The sequence below is a fragment of the Myripristis murdjan genome, chromosome 9 (genome assembly GCF_902150065.1).
Source record: "Myripristis murdjan chromosome 9, fMyrMur1.1, whole genome shotgun sequence".
In the NCBI taxonomy this organism is placed as follows: Eukaryota; Metazoa; Chordata; class Actinopteri; order Holocentriformes; family Holocentridae; genus Myripristis; species Myripristis murdjan.
Genome location: NC_043988.1, coordinates 23,504,072 through 23,520,268, shown reverse-complemented (window position 1 = coordinate 23,520,268; position 16,197 = coordinate 23,504,072). Strand labels below are relative to the sequence as shown.

The 16,197-nt window shown below is 41.2% G+C and overlaps 1 protein-coding gene across 2 annotated transcripts in view; it reads left to right on the top strand.

The window, feature by feature from the left end:
• Positions 1 to 15,585, top strand: part of efna5b (ephrin-A5b) — a 105,925-nt gene extending 90,340 nt beyond the window's left edge. Inside the window, exons 3-5 of one of the 2 annotated variants that reach the window (XM_030060795.1) lie at positions 12,068 to 12,133; positions 12,514 to 12,594; positions 14,710 to 15,585. In XM_030060795.1, the coding sequence (XP_029916655.1) occupies positions 12,068 to 12,133; positions 12,514 to 12,594; positions 14,710 to 14,837 (275 nt within the window). In that variant the 3' untranslated portion in view covers positions 14,838 to 15,585. The remainder of the gene's footprint in view (positions 1 to 12,067; positions 12,134 to 12,513; positions 12,595 to 14,709) is intronic. The other variant, XM_030060797.1, reaches the window with a different exon arrangement.
• Positions 15,586 to 16,197: the final 612 nt, after the last annotated feature.

Below are 16,197 nucleotides of genomic sequence, written 5' to 3'. Positions count from 1 at the left end.
TCAATGCAACTGTAAACCTTGGAATAAATAAACAGGCTGCAAAATTTAATCACAGCAGGGAAATTTTCAAAGGAGTATAACCTAATTACTATAATTTTCTCAGGGATTACATTTTGGCTTGACACACTATTAATATAAATATTCAGAAGTTAAGTTGGTGAAAAAAACCCTCAAAATATTGCCTCAGCCTTGATTATCTCTAATCTTATTGAATAAGAAAAGCTGAACGCCATAACAACCGAAAACCTTTGCTAATCTTGTTTCCACAGCACAAACAGGTCTATTTGGAATAAACTGAAAACAACTTTCGGTCATTTGAGTTGAAGTGAAATTAGTTCAGCAAATCTTTTGATTTTGATTTTCCCTGGTGCACGTACAGCAGGGCATATACAAATGCTTACATGCACAGTTCAGTCACTTAAAAAAGAAAACATACTGCTTCGCCGTAACAGCAGTGCAAAACAGCAAGGTGGTGTAATGTCTATTACCCGAGAAAGCTATGACAGAATACAGTTAGGTGCTTAATACACAACATCCAGTGAGCACACATTAATAAAGACTGCACTTTAAAGCCTTCATATCGCCAAGCATCTGCCCTGCTGAAGTGCCCTTGTGCAAGATGCCAAATCTGACTGAAGTGTAAATGTGATCTGAGATAAGTTGACCAAGCCAGGCAAAGTGCAGCATGCACAGCGTCAGATCAGCCATCTGTAATGATCAAGTAAACAGCCTGAGGGCAGAAGCTATTGGTTAACATGGTGGTCAGACCCACGATAGGGAAACAGACCGATGTACATGCCTCAGAGGATTGCACAAGCATTATTCAGAGTTATGGTATATGGAGTAGATAGTGCTTGGCCAGTGAATTATTGTGCTGTTTTTTTTTTTTTGTTTTTTTTTGTACCTCCCTTTACCTTGCGCTGTTTCCATACAAGACAGCAGTACCTACCGCTGGAACATTTTCAGTGGTACAGGACTAGTATTTCATCAGGGTGTGTTTGCTCATACTGCATTTACCTAATGAAGTGAGGGTATTGTTTTGGTTTTTTAATGATGTCCCTTAATGTTCTGTGACCAGGTCGATGTCTTAGATGTAGATTCTTATTGAAATTTGAAGCTGTCCATCATTTTCAATGGTTGCCTCAAAAATTAAATGGCTAATTTTGTTCCTCCTAAAGTCACCTATCAAGGCTGTGTTAGAGGGGATGGCCATTGGTGGTCATTGTCAGGTTGTGTGTTTTATATTGTAGTGAACTATGTTGATTGTGATGTTACTGTGAAGCAGTAAATACAACAGTCAACATAACTGGCTGAAGTTTTTGAAGTCTTTTATTCAAAGTCATCCTTCACATTGCTTGAGCTGCACTTGCACATGGGTCACCACACTGACACTAATAGACGCAAATCCATTTTCAGTTAACATAGTGACAGTTATAGGCCTACAGCCACTTTAAATAACCTGAATTTGCTCAATTTTCCCACAGGGAGCATTAAATTTTCATCTCAACTTGTCTCATCTTCTCATCTGTCTCATCTTCTTGGACCAAGAGGCATCTTAAATAGCAACTAGTGACTGAGTACTGGCACTTTTTTAATAATTACTGTTTAGTTACTAATTCATTGCCAATGTCATGAAAGTCATCTGCCTTGTTCCACAAACAGCCAGAACATCTGACTTTGATGCACAACCTCATTTCTACAAGGTATGGTGATATTTGCATGTCAGCACAGTGTCAGAGGTCAGACTTTGCCCTTGTAGCCTATATGCCTACATTGTCTGATGCTGCTGTGGCGTTGCTATCAGAGACAGCTGTATGCATCATTACTCTCTGTAGCAGACAGAAATATCAATGCGTTCTGAGCCAGATGTCACCACCCATGAGCACATGGGGCAAAGGGTCAACAATGCTTACTGTAAATGGGCTAACGTACCAACGAGATGACAGTTTATAGAACAGGGGAATTCAAGAAATATATGTGTGTATGTATATTTTTTGCTTTGATTTTGTTTTAGTGTTATTTTTTTTCCAGATTATCCCGTGTTCCACTAGAAACAGCTTACATACACAAAGGCAGTGCCCATATATACAGTGTCCAATCATTAATCATTCCCTCATCTCTCCTAACCAAATGACCTGGGGGAGAAATGGGATAAAAATATGCCTTCAGTGACATGATTGATTCAGTATCTAGTTTGTAGATGAGAATTAAGATGTCAAATTATATTTCAGTGGAGAAAATACCCCTTAATGGTGTATTCGCCCTCCGAGTTCGATGCGGGTCGAGGGTTGATTTGTTGCATCTCTGATAAAATTAGAGAGAGGAGACAGGATTCTGCTGTCATCTGCTTCAGCAACAGAAACAGCTTAATCAACGCTAGCAGGACGGCGGGAATTCGCCCAAATGGAGGTCATAATTCTTCATTTTTGAGGACGTCAGCCACTTCTCTCTGTCCGAGGCAGGTAAATTGTGGATAAAGATGAGGGGAATGCTGGAGTCAGGACTGTGATCCCTTTGTGGGCGACTTTCAGCTTTCGTCTACAGGTCAGCTTTTTTATATACATGAGACAAACAGAAAGAGAGTGAGAGACAGAGAGCAAGCATTTAGGAGAGAAATTCAGTAAAGATGTGAAATTTACCACCTCCAGGAAGATGCAGGAATCAATCTAATGCTGGCGGCTTACACAAGCAATTCATAAAAAAAAAATGAAGTATGAGCAGTGAGTGAGTTATGACAGTGAAGAGTCCACTTCTCTGACACACACTGCTATAGGAAGGGATCAGGAAAGACAGGGGGAGCATTTCTCGGGTCAAAGTTTATGGTTCATTCGTGGCTTAAGTGAAACCCAGCTCGCAGAACGCTGATGCCAGCACCTTTTTCTAATATGAAGAGAATCTGTATCGGAGTGATTGTAATCTAGAAAGGGCAGAAATCCAATATCAGTGGCAGCTCACTGCAAGAGATGAGTGAGGGGAGTCAAGGTGTTTGTAAGTGCGCATGATGCGTGGCAAATAGGAAACCACTCGGTGTCATCATGCAGCGGCAGATTGGCAGCAGAAAAGATGCTGCTCTCTTGCCGTCTGACTTGTTAACCTACATGACTTGATATTGGTGCTCACAGCGGACACAATCAGTCTTGACTTTGCCTCTCACTTGTAAATGAAATTATTTCATTGGTGTTTCTCGGTTTGACACTGTGAGAGAGAAGGAAGCTGCCTGTACAGTAAGATTGAATCTCTAGGAGTGTCTGCAGCTAATGAACACCATCTTTCTGAATGACCAACAAAACCCAGACTGGTGACAGTTTTGCCCATGTGCACATTAGGGCCTGGATGATATACTTACCTCCCAATTCCATATTATCACGATGCATGGGTGCTGTTTTGATATGTTTTTGATATTACAATTTATTGTGATTTTTTAGACCATGGACCAAAGTTGATTCATACACTTATAGAGACTATATATCATGAGTCATATTTCCAAAAACAATGCACATGAAGTATTCAAGTATTTAAGCAACTAAGTATTGCAAATCCACAGGCATTGCCATTCAATATTATGATTTATTGCAGTTTTTTTTTTTTTTTTTTTTTTTTTTATATCAATTCAGGAATCAAAAAATCATAAAAGAAATTGTGATATTTCAGTGAAGGTATTTTTTTCCCCCACCACTTGTTGACATTAACTGAAATACCTTTGATGGATCTTCAGTCATGCTTGCAGATGCCTATAGGTCATAATGGTAAATACCAAAAGAGACATATATTCACCCTAAATCATAAGCCAACACCTAAGAAAAGCTCCTGATACTACCTAGGCTTGTTCGTAAGGTCTTTTAAGGTTTTATGAGGATTTTTCTGTGCCTCATGAGACTTTTCTCTATTTTGGCTTATTTGATGTTACATGTGCATGAAGCTCTACCAGATTCCAAGTCCTAGCCATGGCCATGCTGTCTTTTGATTGATCATAAATCCTATGATGCGCCATGCACTTCCAAGCAACTGTTAAAAGGAAAAGGTAGAAGAGACAGGAGTGTAGGCTGTAGCAGGAAAAATAGCATTAAGCGACACATTGCATGAAATAGAGGCAGGAGATGGTGTATACCGAATGTATGTGCTTTGTTGGGGCTCTGGGAGGGTTGCTAATAATGATAAAGAGCTAGTGCCGTTCCATTTGTGGTGCAAGGAGGAACCCTGCCTACGGACACCACCATAACTCAACCCTTCCATCTATTCCCAAGAAAAATCAGCCCTGTCATCAGCGCTCAAAAATGATCTGACAACGCCGAGTAACATGACAGAAAGCCATACTCACACATACACACACACACACACACACACACACACACGCTTTGCTTGGATACACATGTACTGTTGTACACATGTAGGGGTGCATGCACAGACACACAGACATTGTCACTACCACACAGACACACAATGTCTGGAATGCATTATCATAATCCTGATAGATGGATAGATATTTCAGCACCTCCCTCTCCCTTGGCTTCTCCATCATTCCTTATTTCCCTTTTCATCTCCTCTCCATCTTTGGTTTCTAGGTCATTACTCCCAACCCAACCCTCCCTGTCTCTCCCTTACATTAGATACCTGTCACCCAGGTGGTACTGCCCTCCAGACTCTACGCGACACACTTGGGTTGGCCGACGTGTCAAAATTTTCCCAGTTTGGACCACTGGAATTTGGAGCAAACTGTAGTATTTTAAGTTTTTGTGGCCGAGAATGCACTGTCTTTGTTTCGAGAGAGAACGTAGCATTATCTGCAGCAGTACACATTTTTTTTTAGATCAGTTCTATACAATAACCTTGGCATTTTAAAACTTTTTCATATTCAGGACCACCAAGTTAACTGCAGATGCCTATTAGTAGTCATTTTTATTTGTGTTATGTATTATATTGTTTAGATGTCATATTTGCACACAAGAATACAATAGATACAAGTCAACAGAAGAAATAGATCCAAAGTGGTGAGATTAAAACATTATACTAAAATAATACATTAAACATCATGTTTGAATAAAAAATAAAATACAATAACTCATTTACTTACTTACTTAGTTACTCATTATTTATTTATTTATTTATTTATTTGGTACCATAAAAATTCTAGTCAATGATATTATAGTGAAATTAAACTATTCCTCATTTTGCCCAGGGTCACCTGAGACCCCACTTGAAAGCCAATGCATTAACCAACTTTTTTATTTTGCAGCAGCTGTGCCAATATCGTGGCTGTGCACCACAGATGAGCATATTTTTGGGAAACACTTTAATTGCAATAGTTTTTTTTTTTTCAGCAATGTAAAATCGTGACAGCAGAAATTAAACTTGGGTGTGCCACCACATTAACAAGAAACCTAGAGGACCTTTCAAATCAGCAACAAAACAACAAAAATATCCACCAGTGACAGATTCAACTCATCAGCGATTCACAATGTATTCATCTTATCACTCAACTCTACTGCACACATACATAGACTCACATATGCACACATACTGTATATGCACATTCAACACACATGAAGGCACACATGCTGAGGCACCGTTTCAACATGGCAACCGACCAATTGTTCCCAACAGCTCTGACTGTTGGCTGCTGAGAGGATCCCAGATCACATGCAACAAAAAGCTGTTAATGGTCTGGTCATGACAAGCTCATCGGGGTTCCAGGGGCCCCCATTTAAAAAATAAACTGAAAACAGGCAGCCAGATTGCTAGCCCACTGGCCAGACCTGGCTAGTAAAAGAGCATGAGTTAAATCATGGGACACTTGCTGACAGCCAAAAGAAAGCAAGAGAGGGGAAAAAGTCTCTAATCAACTTACTTGAGTCTAACCACCAATAAAGTTATCATCACTTCAGAAAAGAATGGCTGTGAGAAGCCAAGCGATCAGAGGAAAGTAGGGCAGGCAGAGAGTGTGAGTCAAACACAAGAAAGGGCACAAAGCTCTTCGCGGTCTATTATGATTCATGCGTGGATCTGTCGTCTTCAGTGGCTGATTATGATTCAGTATCACAAAGACAAGGACAGCATGTTATCCCCTGTAAAGGCCTTGGCTGTTAAACCATTAACACTTGTATTATTAACCCAAATGCCTCTGGCTTTTTTATTTAATTGGTCATTCTTCATTTATTTATTTTTCCATTCTTCCATCATTGGGGAAAGAATGTAAAACACAAGTATGCATGTGCGCACACACATACACACACACACACACACACACACACACACACTTACTCACATGTCACTTCCCTTCTGTAACTTTTCACTTTTATTCAAGGAGTGGATATTTGAGCCATAACAATAATATTATGACTCTCTGTGATGCACTAAGTGCTGTAATGAAATAATATATTCTGATTTATTATTCTGTGGCAGCTTTGAAACGCTGAAATATCCTTTAGTTTAATAAATCATCAAGTCTACTGTAATTAGACTATAAAGATATGAATCGGTTGCTAGATGAAACTCAATGGTTTTCAGACTTTAAATCATACTCTCTTTTCACTTTCAAGAAGATAATTTGTTCGAGCATCATTATGTGGTCTTTCATTATTTGAGCAAAAATTATGATGCTTGATGTATATCAGTATAATAGTGTGGGGAAATAATTATATCGCCACTCTATCACATGGGGAAACTAATGCGATATATAATTATGCATTATTGATTTTCTCCCACTTGTGTTCAACTTTCTGCTCTCCTGCTCTCTGTGCCCCTCTCCCTCTTGTGCGCTCACTCTTTCTCTCATCGCACGTGACCTCATCACCTCAGATCAAGTGGTGTGAGGGATAAATTTGGTTCACTTTTGGCAGCGGTTGAAAGATGCAAGGAAAGAGCAAAAGGCCAGCTATCACCAGGGGGGAGAGTTTATATACCCTCCCCTGCCAGGATCCATGTCCTCCTCCTTTGCCTCCCCTTCCTCCTCCCTCACTCCCTCCTATTGTGTGTTCGCTGTAGTAGCATCTGGTTAATGCTCCTTTACCCAGGATCATCTCTTCCATCTCCTTGCGCGCATGTTTGTCTAAGAAGGCACTCACATGCACGCATGCATGCACACACAAACATAGACACACGGTTCTGTATGCTGCACTCCTCAGGTCTTTCTGTTCAGTATTTCTCCTTTCTCTCTCTTATCTTCTCAAGTTGTTTTGATAAAAAAATGCCACTGTGTAACTGGTTGAACTTAAGAAGGACTACCTGTGTTAGTTTTGTGCATGTAGGTGTATGCAAAATATTTTATTGCATATGTATTTGTATTTGTGTGTTATTGTGGGCGCAAAAACGATGATCTTGGACATTGGAACAGCTTATACAACCCAGCAGAGGGGTCATGTAAATACTCTCACTCTTTTCAGAACTCTCAAATTCAAGGTTTTCTTTTCTTGTGTATAGTGCACAATAACACTGTCTTCCCTTGACTGTTTCCATACCCTGAAACCAAAGGAAGAAAGAATCCCAGCATTAATTTCTGAGCATGGACCATGTGTCTCCTGGCTGTTAACTGTCTAATTAGGTAGATGGAAACATGAGTAGAAGATTGCACAAAGTTGTTTTTTTTTTTTTTTTTTTTTGTTGAGGAAAAACAGCGTGCATTCTCTGTATGTGTATGTGTGTGTGTCAGTGTGTTTCTGTGTGTGTTTCCTCTCTCCTGGACACTGGTCTGTGTAAACTCAGACTCCTGGACACTGCTTTGCATAAACTCAGACTAGGTTTGAACTGTGCAAGCCACAGGGGTAATCCCAGTGAATCAAAGAGCCGGCCAGCAGGCTGTTTTTCAGTGTGCTGGCAGAACGGCCGGCAAGGAATGTTGAGCGTTGGACACAGCATTGCAGGACATTCTGATTTAACCCATCCCATCCTAACAAATGAGCAGGGATCAAAGGCTTAGAGCACCATTATTAAAGCCAGCTGGAGACCCGACGCAGACTAGAGGCATGCTAACATGATGCTGTTAATATGTGTCACATGATAGCATACAAGACTAGACAAAGCCAGGCTTTTGAAAATTAAAGACTGCTTTGTAGGAAAAGGTTATTTCATACAAAAGGTTTGCCTTTTGATGGCTTGTTGTCACTGTTGAATAGGTTTGTTTAGAATTCAGTGACATGTAGCAGAGATTTGAACATGCAGCCTCAATGGATTGCACATTGATGCTATAGTGGGCTGCTGTAAGTCCAGGAGGTTCTCAAACATAGACGTCAAAATAGGGAAATGAAATTACAAATTTTGCAGGCTATGAATGTAGCACCTATCGCACGCCAAGGTCCTCTGTACTTAGCAACAAGCCATATTGACATCCAGATCATCATATAATGAGTCACCACATAAAGAGTTGTATCTCTATTACTTTCAGTCTAAACTAAGCGAATTTTATAATTTTCTTTGCTAATCTGTAATATTGCATTAAGCAATACTGTGGTAATGTTGAAAGTGCCAAAGCTTGACTATGGCTCACTGACCATGAAAGCACCCAGATGACTCTGGGTTTCATGTAAACACATGGTAAATAGCAGACAAAGCCCCTCTTACACCAGTTTGATTGACTCACCCCTCACTGTACTCTTTCACAGCCGCGCTGTTAGGCCTGCTAAAATGATAAATAAGATGTCAATATCCCACCATAATGTTATCAACAGTATTTAGTCAGCTTAAAGTTTGCTTTTAGCTTCCTATCACTCTAAACACATGGTTTTATGTTCTCATGTCTGGAATGCACTGCTGAATCTTGCATTGAAAGCCAAAGGAAATGTGTTTTCCAGATAACATTACAGTTGCAATATGGCTTGGCTTGGGCTGTGATTGAAACAATACTGTGCCTAAGCCACACTGAGCCCACCTGTTTGTTCTTCCGTAATTGGATTCTGCTTCATTCCATTTGCCTTAATGCTGATGCATAATGCAGTGTACTGAGGGGACCAGCCATCACTTGCCAGGGGACAAGGCTTGGAGGAGTAACCTGACCTCTCCCGCTGTCTCTGAGCCATCTTTTCAGAGCCTCTGTCCTTCAAAGTGGCCAGTCGCCCAGGCTGGATAGATTGATGGCGGAGGCTGTGGGCCTGATGGGAACTAGAATAGCAGGTGTTGATGTTACAGCATTACAAGAACAATAAAGTGGCCCTGTGCAGCATGTTAATCCAAGAAAAAAAAAAAAAAAAAGGCTCTGGTGTGGATAGTTTGGACCCAGGTGTAACGGTCCTCATCAAGTATTAAGCGCTATTACCGAGAAAGGAATGTGGTGCTAAAGCTTAATCTCTCCTTTGTTGTCAAAAATGTACAGCAACATACCTCTATCATCTACAGTGTGTTTAAAACTAACAGAATAATTACACCCAGGCTCAATAGCATTCCTTTTCTTGACATTTCCCACATGAGCACTGCAGAGTAAAAGTGAGAATGGTGTGGATAATACTGTTATTATGACAGGCACTGCATTGAGGGACTTTGGAGCCCTTTTTGACCACTTGCTCCACATTCACTGCCTACTCAACAAAACTCTGCAAATAATTAAATGATTACTATGTGTTTGTAAGTGTTCCCAGCTAGTGAGATCACCGCACAATCCGGGCGGACTGCATTATGTGGATTCATTGTTGCACCTAATGTCCATGATTACATTTTGCGTAGGAGGTGGATAGTGTGTTAGTAAGCATGTCTAAATCTATAAACACCAGATCAGCTTCACTGATTGTCATCATGACAGCGACTCCCACATGCTCCCTCCCATTTTCATCAGGGCCCTGCTTCTCTTTTGATCAGCTGCCTTCGCTAAGTGGTTGGTGTCGATAGCTTTGACTCAGCTCTGCCCACAACGATGATGAAGATAAGACATCTGGAGATGGTGTGTGGTGTGTAAGTGTGCGCTTGGGTGTGTGCATGTATGTGCGTACACAATGAAACAGTGAAGAGATGGATAAAATGGGAGCATAGAGTAGTAGAAGAGGGGCACTAAGAAGAGTGATATAAAGTGTGTGGGTTTGTGTGTGTGTGTGTGTATGCATGTGCCGCTGTATGTGTGTGCGTGAGTGAGTGGGTGAGCGAGGGTGGCCAAGGTTCATTAGCGTGTCATCGGCTGCCTCCACACCGAATTAATAAGGCTCTCTCTCTTTCCTTCTATTTCCCTCCTGCGTCTGCTGAATATGAACTGAGCTGTGAAAAAGCATCTGATCTCAAGTCACCTCTCTCACACACTGACACATGGCTTAGAAACAGATTACAGCTGATGAACCGACAACATTAAAGTGGTAACAGCAGGGTCGAGAGGGGAGAGGGACGGAGAGAGACCTTGATGGGTTGGCGAAGAAGAAACAGGCAGACTGAAAGAGTATGCGGTTGGCATTTGATAAGAAATAGGCTTCTGGAAAATCAGAGCTAGAAAGCGTGGAAAAAAGAGAGAGAAAAAAAAGATGAGCCAGAAGGAATAGATTTCCATCTCTTGTGTCTCTTTTCCGTTGTTATTAGTCAATAGTACTCTTAATGAACACATCCCCTGGCTACACAGGCAGCTCAGTGCTTTTTTCCACTGCCTCAACGTTGTCCTTGTTTTCCCCGTAAAATAAAAAAGATGCTGGGATGCTGATTACATGCCCAGAGCACTGTGTACAGAGACATTTTTGAATGTAAAACACTCTGCTGACAGGGAGAGATCACAGACTTGTAAAATCTGTTATTAGAGAGAAAGTAGACCAACACCACTAGACAGTGCCGTTCCTGGAAACTGTGTCTGTGCATGCAGGCGTACTTGCACGCATCCATTTGCGTGTGTGTGTGTGTGTGTGTGTGCATTTGTATGGTAAGGGCACTGTGCTGCAAGTGAGTTGAGCTCTGATGAATGGATGTTGCCATGCTGACAGAGGAGAGGAGAGGGGACACAGCTGGGAGAGAGAGGAGGAAAGGGAGGGGGTTAAGTTAAGGATCACTAGAGAGGAGTTGACAGATCGCAAATGGTGGCCCTTGGAAATGCTGGCTTTATTGCGTCTGTGGGGAATGATCTACAGAAAGCACAAAATGGTGCCCGAAAACCAACTTACAGTGTGGTTTCCCTTAATGACCGGGGTCTAGAGTGGAATTGAAAACTAGCGAAAATATGATTGAAGTGTTACAGTAGAGGTAAAAGGTATTGCTGTTCTCTATTTGATAGGTGGTCTTGACAGGAGACAGCAATGTATATTTTTAAACTATGCTCTCTAGCCATGATGGATGCCCACACCAGAGTTTGGTACAACTGACTTGTGTTTGACCCCAATTCTTGTCTACAAGAGACAGCACCTGGTGCCTCACCGCAGCACCATTAGTGGTCAACCACACATGAACACGCACACGCACACATACGCTATTTTTAGGGTGCATGATACAACCACTATGGTAGCTAAACCTTTGCTTGCTGCTCACAAACGCTTCGAGATTCACACCCCATGGGTTTGACAGGAAAGGATCCATTTCCTGACAGCGACCACAAACCATACACACATGCAGCGTACATATCCTAACTGTGTGAACCTTCTCAATGAAGTGTTAAGCTTTTTAGGAGAGAAAAATACAGTGGTGTCAGGATCAACATAGCAAATTGGTACGAGGAATATCTTCCACTTTTGAGTATTTTGGCAGAGGTCAAAACACTGCTAATATCCTTGATCCTCATCAAACTGCTGCCACTTGTTGAGTCTAAAATGCAACAGTTTAGCTGTGAGCCGTGTGCTCTGTGTTCTCCAGAGTGATTGCCCTAGCACATCTGTAAATACTTTCTGGCAGTAATTCCTTAACCACCATGACTAACCCTACCAAATCCACTTAAGAGTTAGCATGACCGTAATTAACCAGAAATTTTTTTGTATGAAAAAAAAAAAAAAAATGCCTCAGCTTAAAATGTTTTTCTACAGACAAAAAAAAAACCCAAAGTCATTTCATTCAGACCTTGGTGTCAGTGAAAGATATGAAGGCCCAAATCTGTTGGAAGCTGTTTTGTTATGGCCCAGTGTACATGACGTAGACAGTGAACATGTTGCATTGCAGTAACATCTTTACCTGTGTCTGTGTGTTTTTTCAGCATCCACCATTGCTGAGAACGGGAGGAAAACATGCCTGAAGCTCAAAGTTTTCGTCCGACCATCAAGTAAGTTTTTGCGTGCAACACAGGGCTTTGTAATGGAGCCTGTTGAATTGTGCATTTGGATAGAAAAACAAAACAGTTTACGTCTTCCTCTCTGGTTACTTCAGTACCTCCTGAATTACCACTTGCTCACTGTCCAACATACCCCTTTCATTTATCACAACTGCTTTACTCGCTAAGAAAATGTTTTTTGAAAACATGCAAAGGATGATGGATGTACACACCAAATGAAATCCAGTACACTGCATACTTCATCTGAATGTTGCCATGAGCTTTGTTGCTTGGAACGTTTAATTTAAGGGCTGAGGGAGGGGGCTTCAAATGTCACTAACCTATTTGGCATACCTCTAATGATCTCTCATTCTCCTTATTTTCTATTGTAGACAGCTGTGTGAAAACTATAGGCGTACATGACCGTGTTTTTGATGTAAACGACAAAGTAGACAATTCATTAGAACCACGAGGTTAGTATGGCTTCCTGCTTCTTTGATTCTTTACATTGTGCCTTCCATACATCTGTACTCTTTTTCTTTTGTTTTCGTCTCTTTCTCTTTTTTGTCTTACTTTCTCTGTAAGCTGATATCTGTCCACCCACTCCCTTGCCTGGTTCTTCTGTTAAACTGATTTTTTTTTTTTTTTTTTTTTTTTTTTTTGCCAGAGATTGCCGGAGTTGTGTCATGTTATTGTTGCTGCTTGCTGATTGTATGTTGCTGTTTATGTAACTACACCATTAGTCTACATTGCATGCTGATTTATACATATATTTATATATATGAACCACATCAAACATTTTCTGTCAAATTCATGAACATGTCAACTTTACTATATGTGTGATGCTCTCAAGAATGCGCATGTTTAAAAGTTTTCAGTCACTAATTCAATGTAGAATGTCAGCTTCCAGCTGCTTGTTGTGCTCCATATCATTACATTCTTGACAGTTTTTACTAATGGCCATTCTGCCCTACTAGGGCAAAAATAGTAACTGCTTTTTGAGAATTTGAGTATCACAACTAGTATAAAGACTTAATATCAACCGAAATTATATTAAGAAATGTCACTAAATATTGCCCACTTCTGGACCAGCAATCCTCTTGGCAGCACAGGAGGTACATTTGAATTTTCTGTTACACTACTCATTCAGTTACTGAGTGGCTCTACAGGGTAACAGAGGTTTCAGTACTTTCCGAGGTCAGAACACGTGGTGTTATTATGGCTTTATACATGAGTCTAACCCAGTCACTGAACTGAAACCTACCACATCCCCCACATGCTGCCGTCTCATTCTCAACCCAGCTTGCCCTCAGGCCTGACATAACACCAAAAGCATCTCACAGAACAACAAACTGCCAGATATAACATATTGCTCATTTCAAATAGAGCTTTATGAATGCCATTTGCCACAGCATTAGTAATTACAGTTTTCCAAAACTGATCTTTTTTGTCTTCAAAAGGGGAAAATATGTATTTTCAGTATGTATTCATGGCAGCTGTGCCCTGCTCACCATGCCCTGGTGATCAGGGTTTATCATAAGCTCATACATCCTTGTGACACACACACACACACACACACACATACTTGCACGAGCAAAGCTCAGATTTTCAGCACATGGGGTTTGGATTTATTAAGGCCAGATCCTGGGACATTTTCAGTGTCTGCTTGACTCTCCTGTCTGTCTGCCGCTCTGTCTGCCTGCCTCTCCTCTTGTCTGTCTCTCTGCCTACCTACGCGCCTACTTTGTTTGCCTGCCTGCTTGCTTTTCTGCTACCCTGCCTGCTTCTTCCTATGATGCCTGTCTGTTTACCACTGTGCTTTTCTTCTATCCAAAGGAGGGAAATTAAAATAATCCACTCACCCACCCCCAGGCGCGCACATGCAGAAACACATGCATGCACATACACACTTGGGTGTATTTATGTGCCTGTCCAGTCTTCTCTCCCATCTCTCTGTCCTTCTCTGTGCATGGTCCAGCTCCTTCCCCATGGTACAGCAGGCAAATGGCTGCTCACAGATACTCATGCCACTGCCAGGCAGACAGAGGAAACTCCTCCTGGGAGATGAATTCATAATGTTTCTCACAATAGAAATATAATGACTGAAGTGTGTTGGTTAGGTTACATCAAAATGAAACTTCACTGTTACGGCTTTTAAAGGCACACCAGGCAAAATCCCAAAGGGTTGGTTTGACTGGGGATTTTTTAGACTCAACTGTCAAAACGAAGTGGAATAAACACATGAGTTTATGGTACATGACATGGTTTCATCATTGACCCAACTCACTGATAAATTATAATTTTAATCTTTTCGTCAGCTGAGTCCAAACAGTCCTCAGCCCTCAGGAATTTTGCATAGTGCACCTTTAACTTTCATGTTTTATTATTATTATTATTTTTTTATGATCACAAGCTCAAACATGTCACTCACCACAATGACTGATCACCACTGTAGCTCATAAAATAACAATGGGGTTATTAATTGTATTGCCTATGAACAGTGTTATTTGTCTGCCTTGCATTGATGCAAAAAAAAGCAGTTTACACCATAAATTGCAATTCACTTTATTTCTTCTTCTGTCCCCTAGACGATACCAGCCATGAATCCGCCGAGCCTTCCCGAAGCGATGCAACAAATGCCGCGCCACACCTGCGGATAGCAAGTCCACTTCTGGCTGCACTGCTGGTCTGCCTAGCAACACTCTTCACTTTATAGCGCCTCCCTCTTTCGTGGAGGGCAATTACACCTAGCGTGGCCTGAATGTGCCCAAGGCTGAGGTTGCAGGGAAGGGGGTGGAATTTGGGTGGAGTCGGGTGGCTGAATTGGGCATCAGAGCAGGCTCCTCAAGGAACCCTCTATTTTTTTCATAAAATATTTAAGTGGTCTTTCTCCGTCTGTGAGTGAAAAAAGTTGATGTTGGAAGTGGGAGAGACAATTCCCCCTCTTAAACCTTCAACTAAGATGCCAAATCCCGTTTTTTGACACTTAGTGATTCTTATTTTCCCGTGATTTTTGACATCCCTTTATGTCATGCCTATGTCATTGCAGCACTGATGTTTACTGACACACACGTACACACACACACACACACACACACACACACACACATACATTTGCACATACACTTCAAAACACACACATACATCCATACAAACTCAAATACAAAAAAACGAAAAAACAAAAAAAAAAACAATAGTAATAAAAATGCACATGCCTCTACACTAGCAGTCTTTGGCAGTAGTTCAGTAGTTTCTTTATGAAGTTGTAAACAGTAGCAGCATTACACAGTAGGAAAGTGAAGATTCTAGATCTTACAAATGATTGTAGATACACTAGAGGATCAGATAGGTGTCCCGAGACCTCTCAACAAACCTTTCCAAAATGACTTTAGGTCCTGCTGGGTTAAAAGAGGCACTTATTGTTGCACTTCTGCTCTAATGGACAGTGCAGAACAGCAGAGTGATAGCAAGGCAACGGATTGAAAGAAAGATGGCACTCAGCACAGGTCACAAACCAGGCTGAAACCCACAGCATGGAGAGTACATGGTATGATCTCTGCAGTGGCCCAGTTTAAAGACCATGTACACTTTGCTCCTGAATACAAAGAACAGGATAAGCTACTGTGGCCTTGAGTGAGTTAAGTTGGTCAAAGAACCCATGGAGTCTTTGGGCTACTGTGATGAGGGCATCTTGTTATTGGCCCTGTTTGGAGTGTAGAGCATGCCGGTCTGCTCAATAAAACATCTGAAATAATTTGGTTCACTCTGACTCTCTCTCTCTCTCTCTCTCTCTCTCTCTCTCTCTCTCTCTCTCTCTCTCTCTCTCTCTCTCACACACACACACACACACACACACACACACACACAAACAGCTAAATTAAAACTTTCTCACCAGACACTTTGTGGGCTGCTATTAAGATCATGGATCGATATCTTTTGAAAGTTGATCACACAATTTCACGGCAACATTCACAGTGTCATTTTATGCTTCATTCACTGAGTTGAGCAGCAATTGTTCCTTTGTTCCAGTTGAGCATTAGTCAATATTAACACTCCCACGTTTTGCATCCACAGCC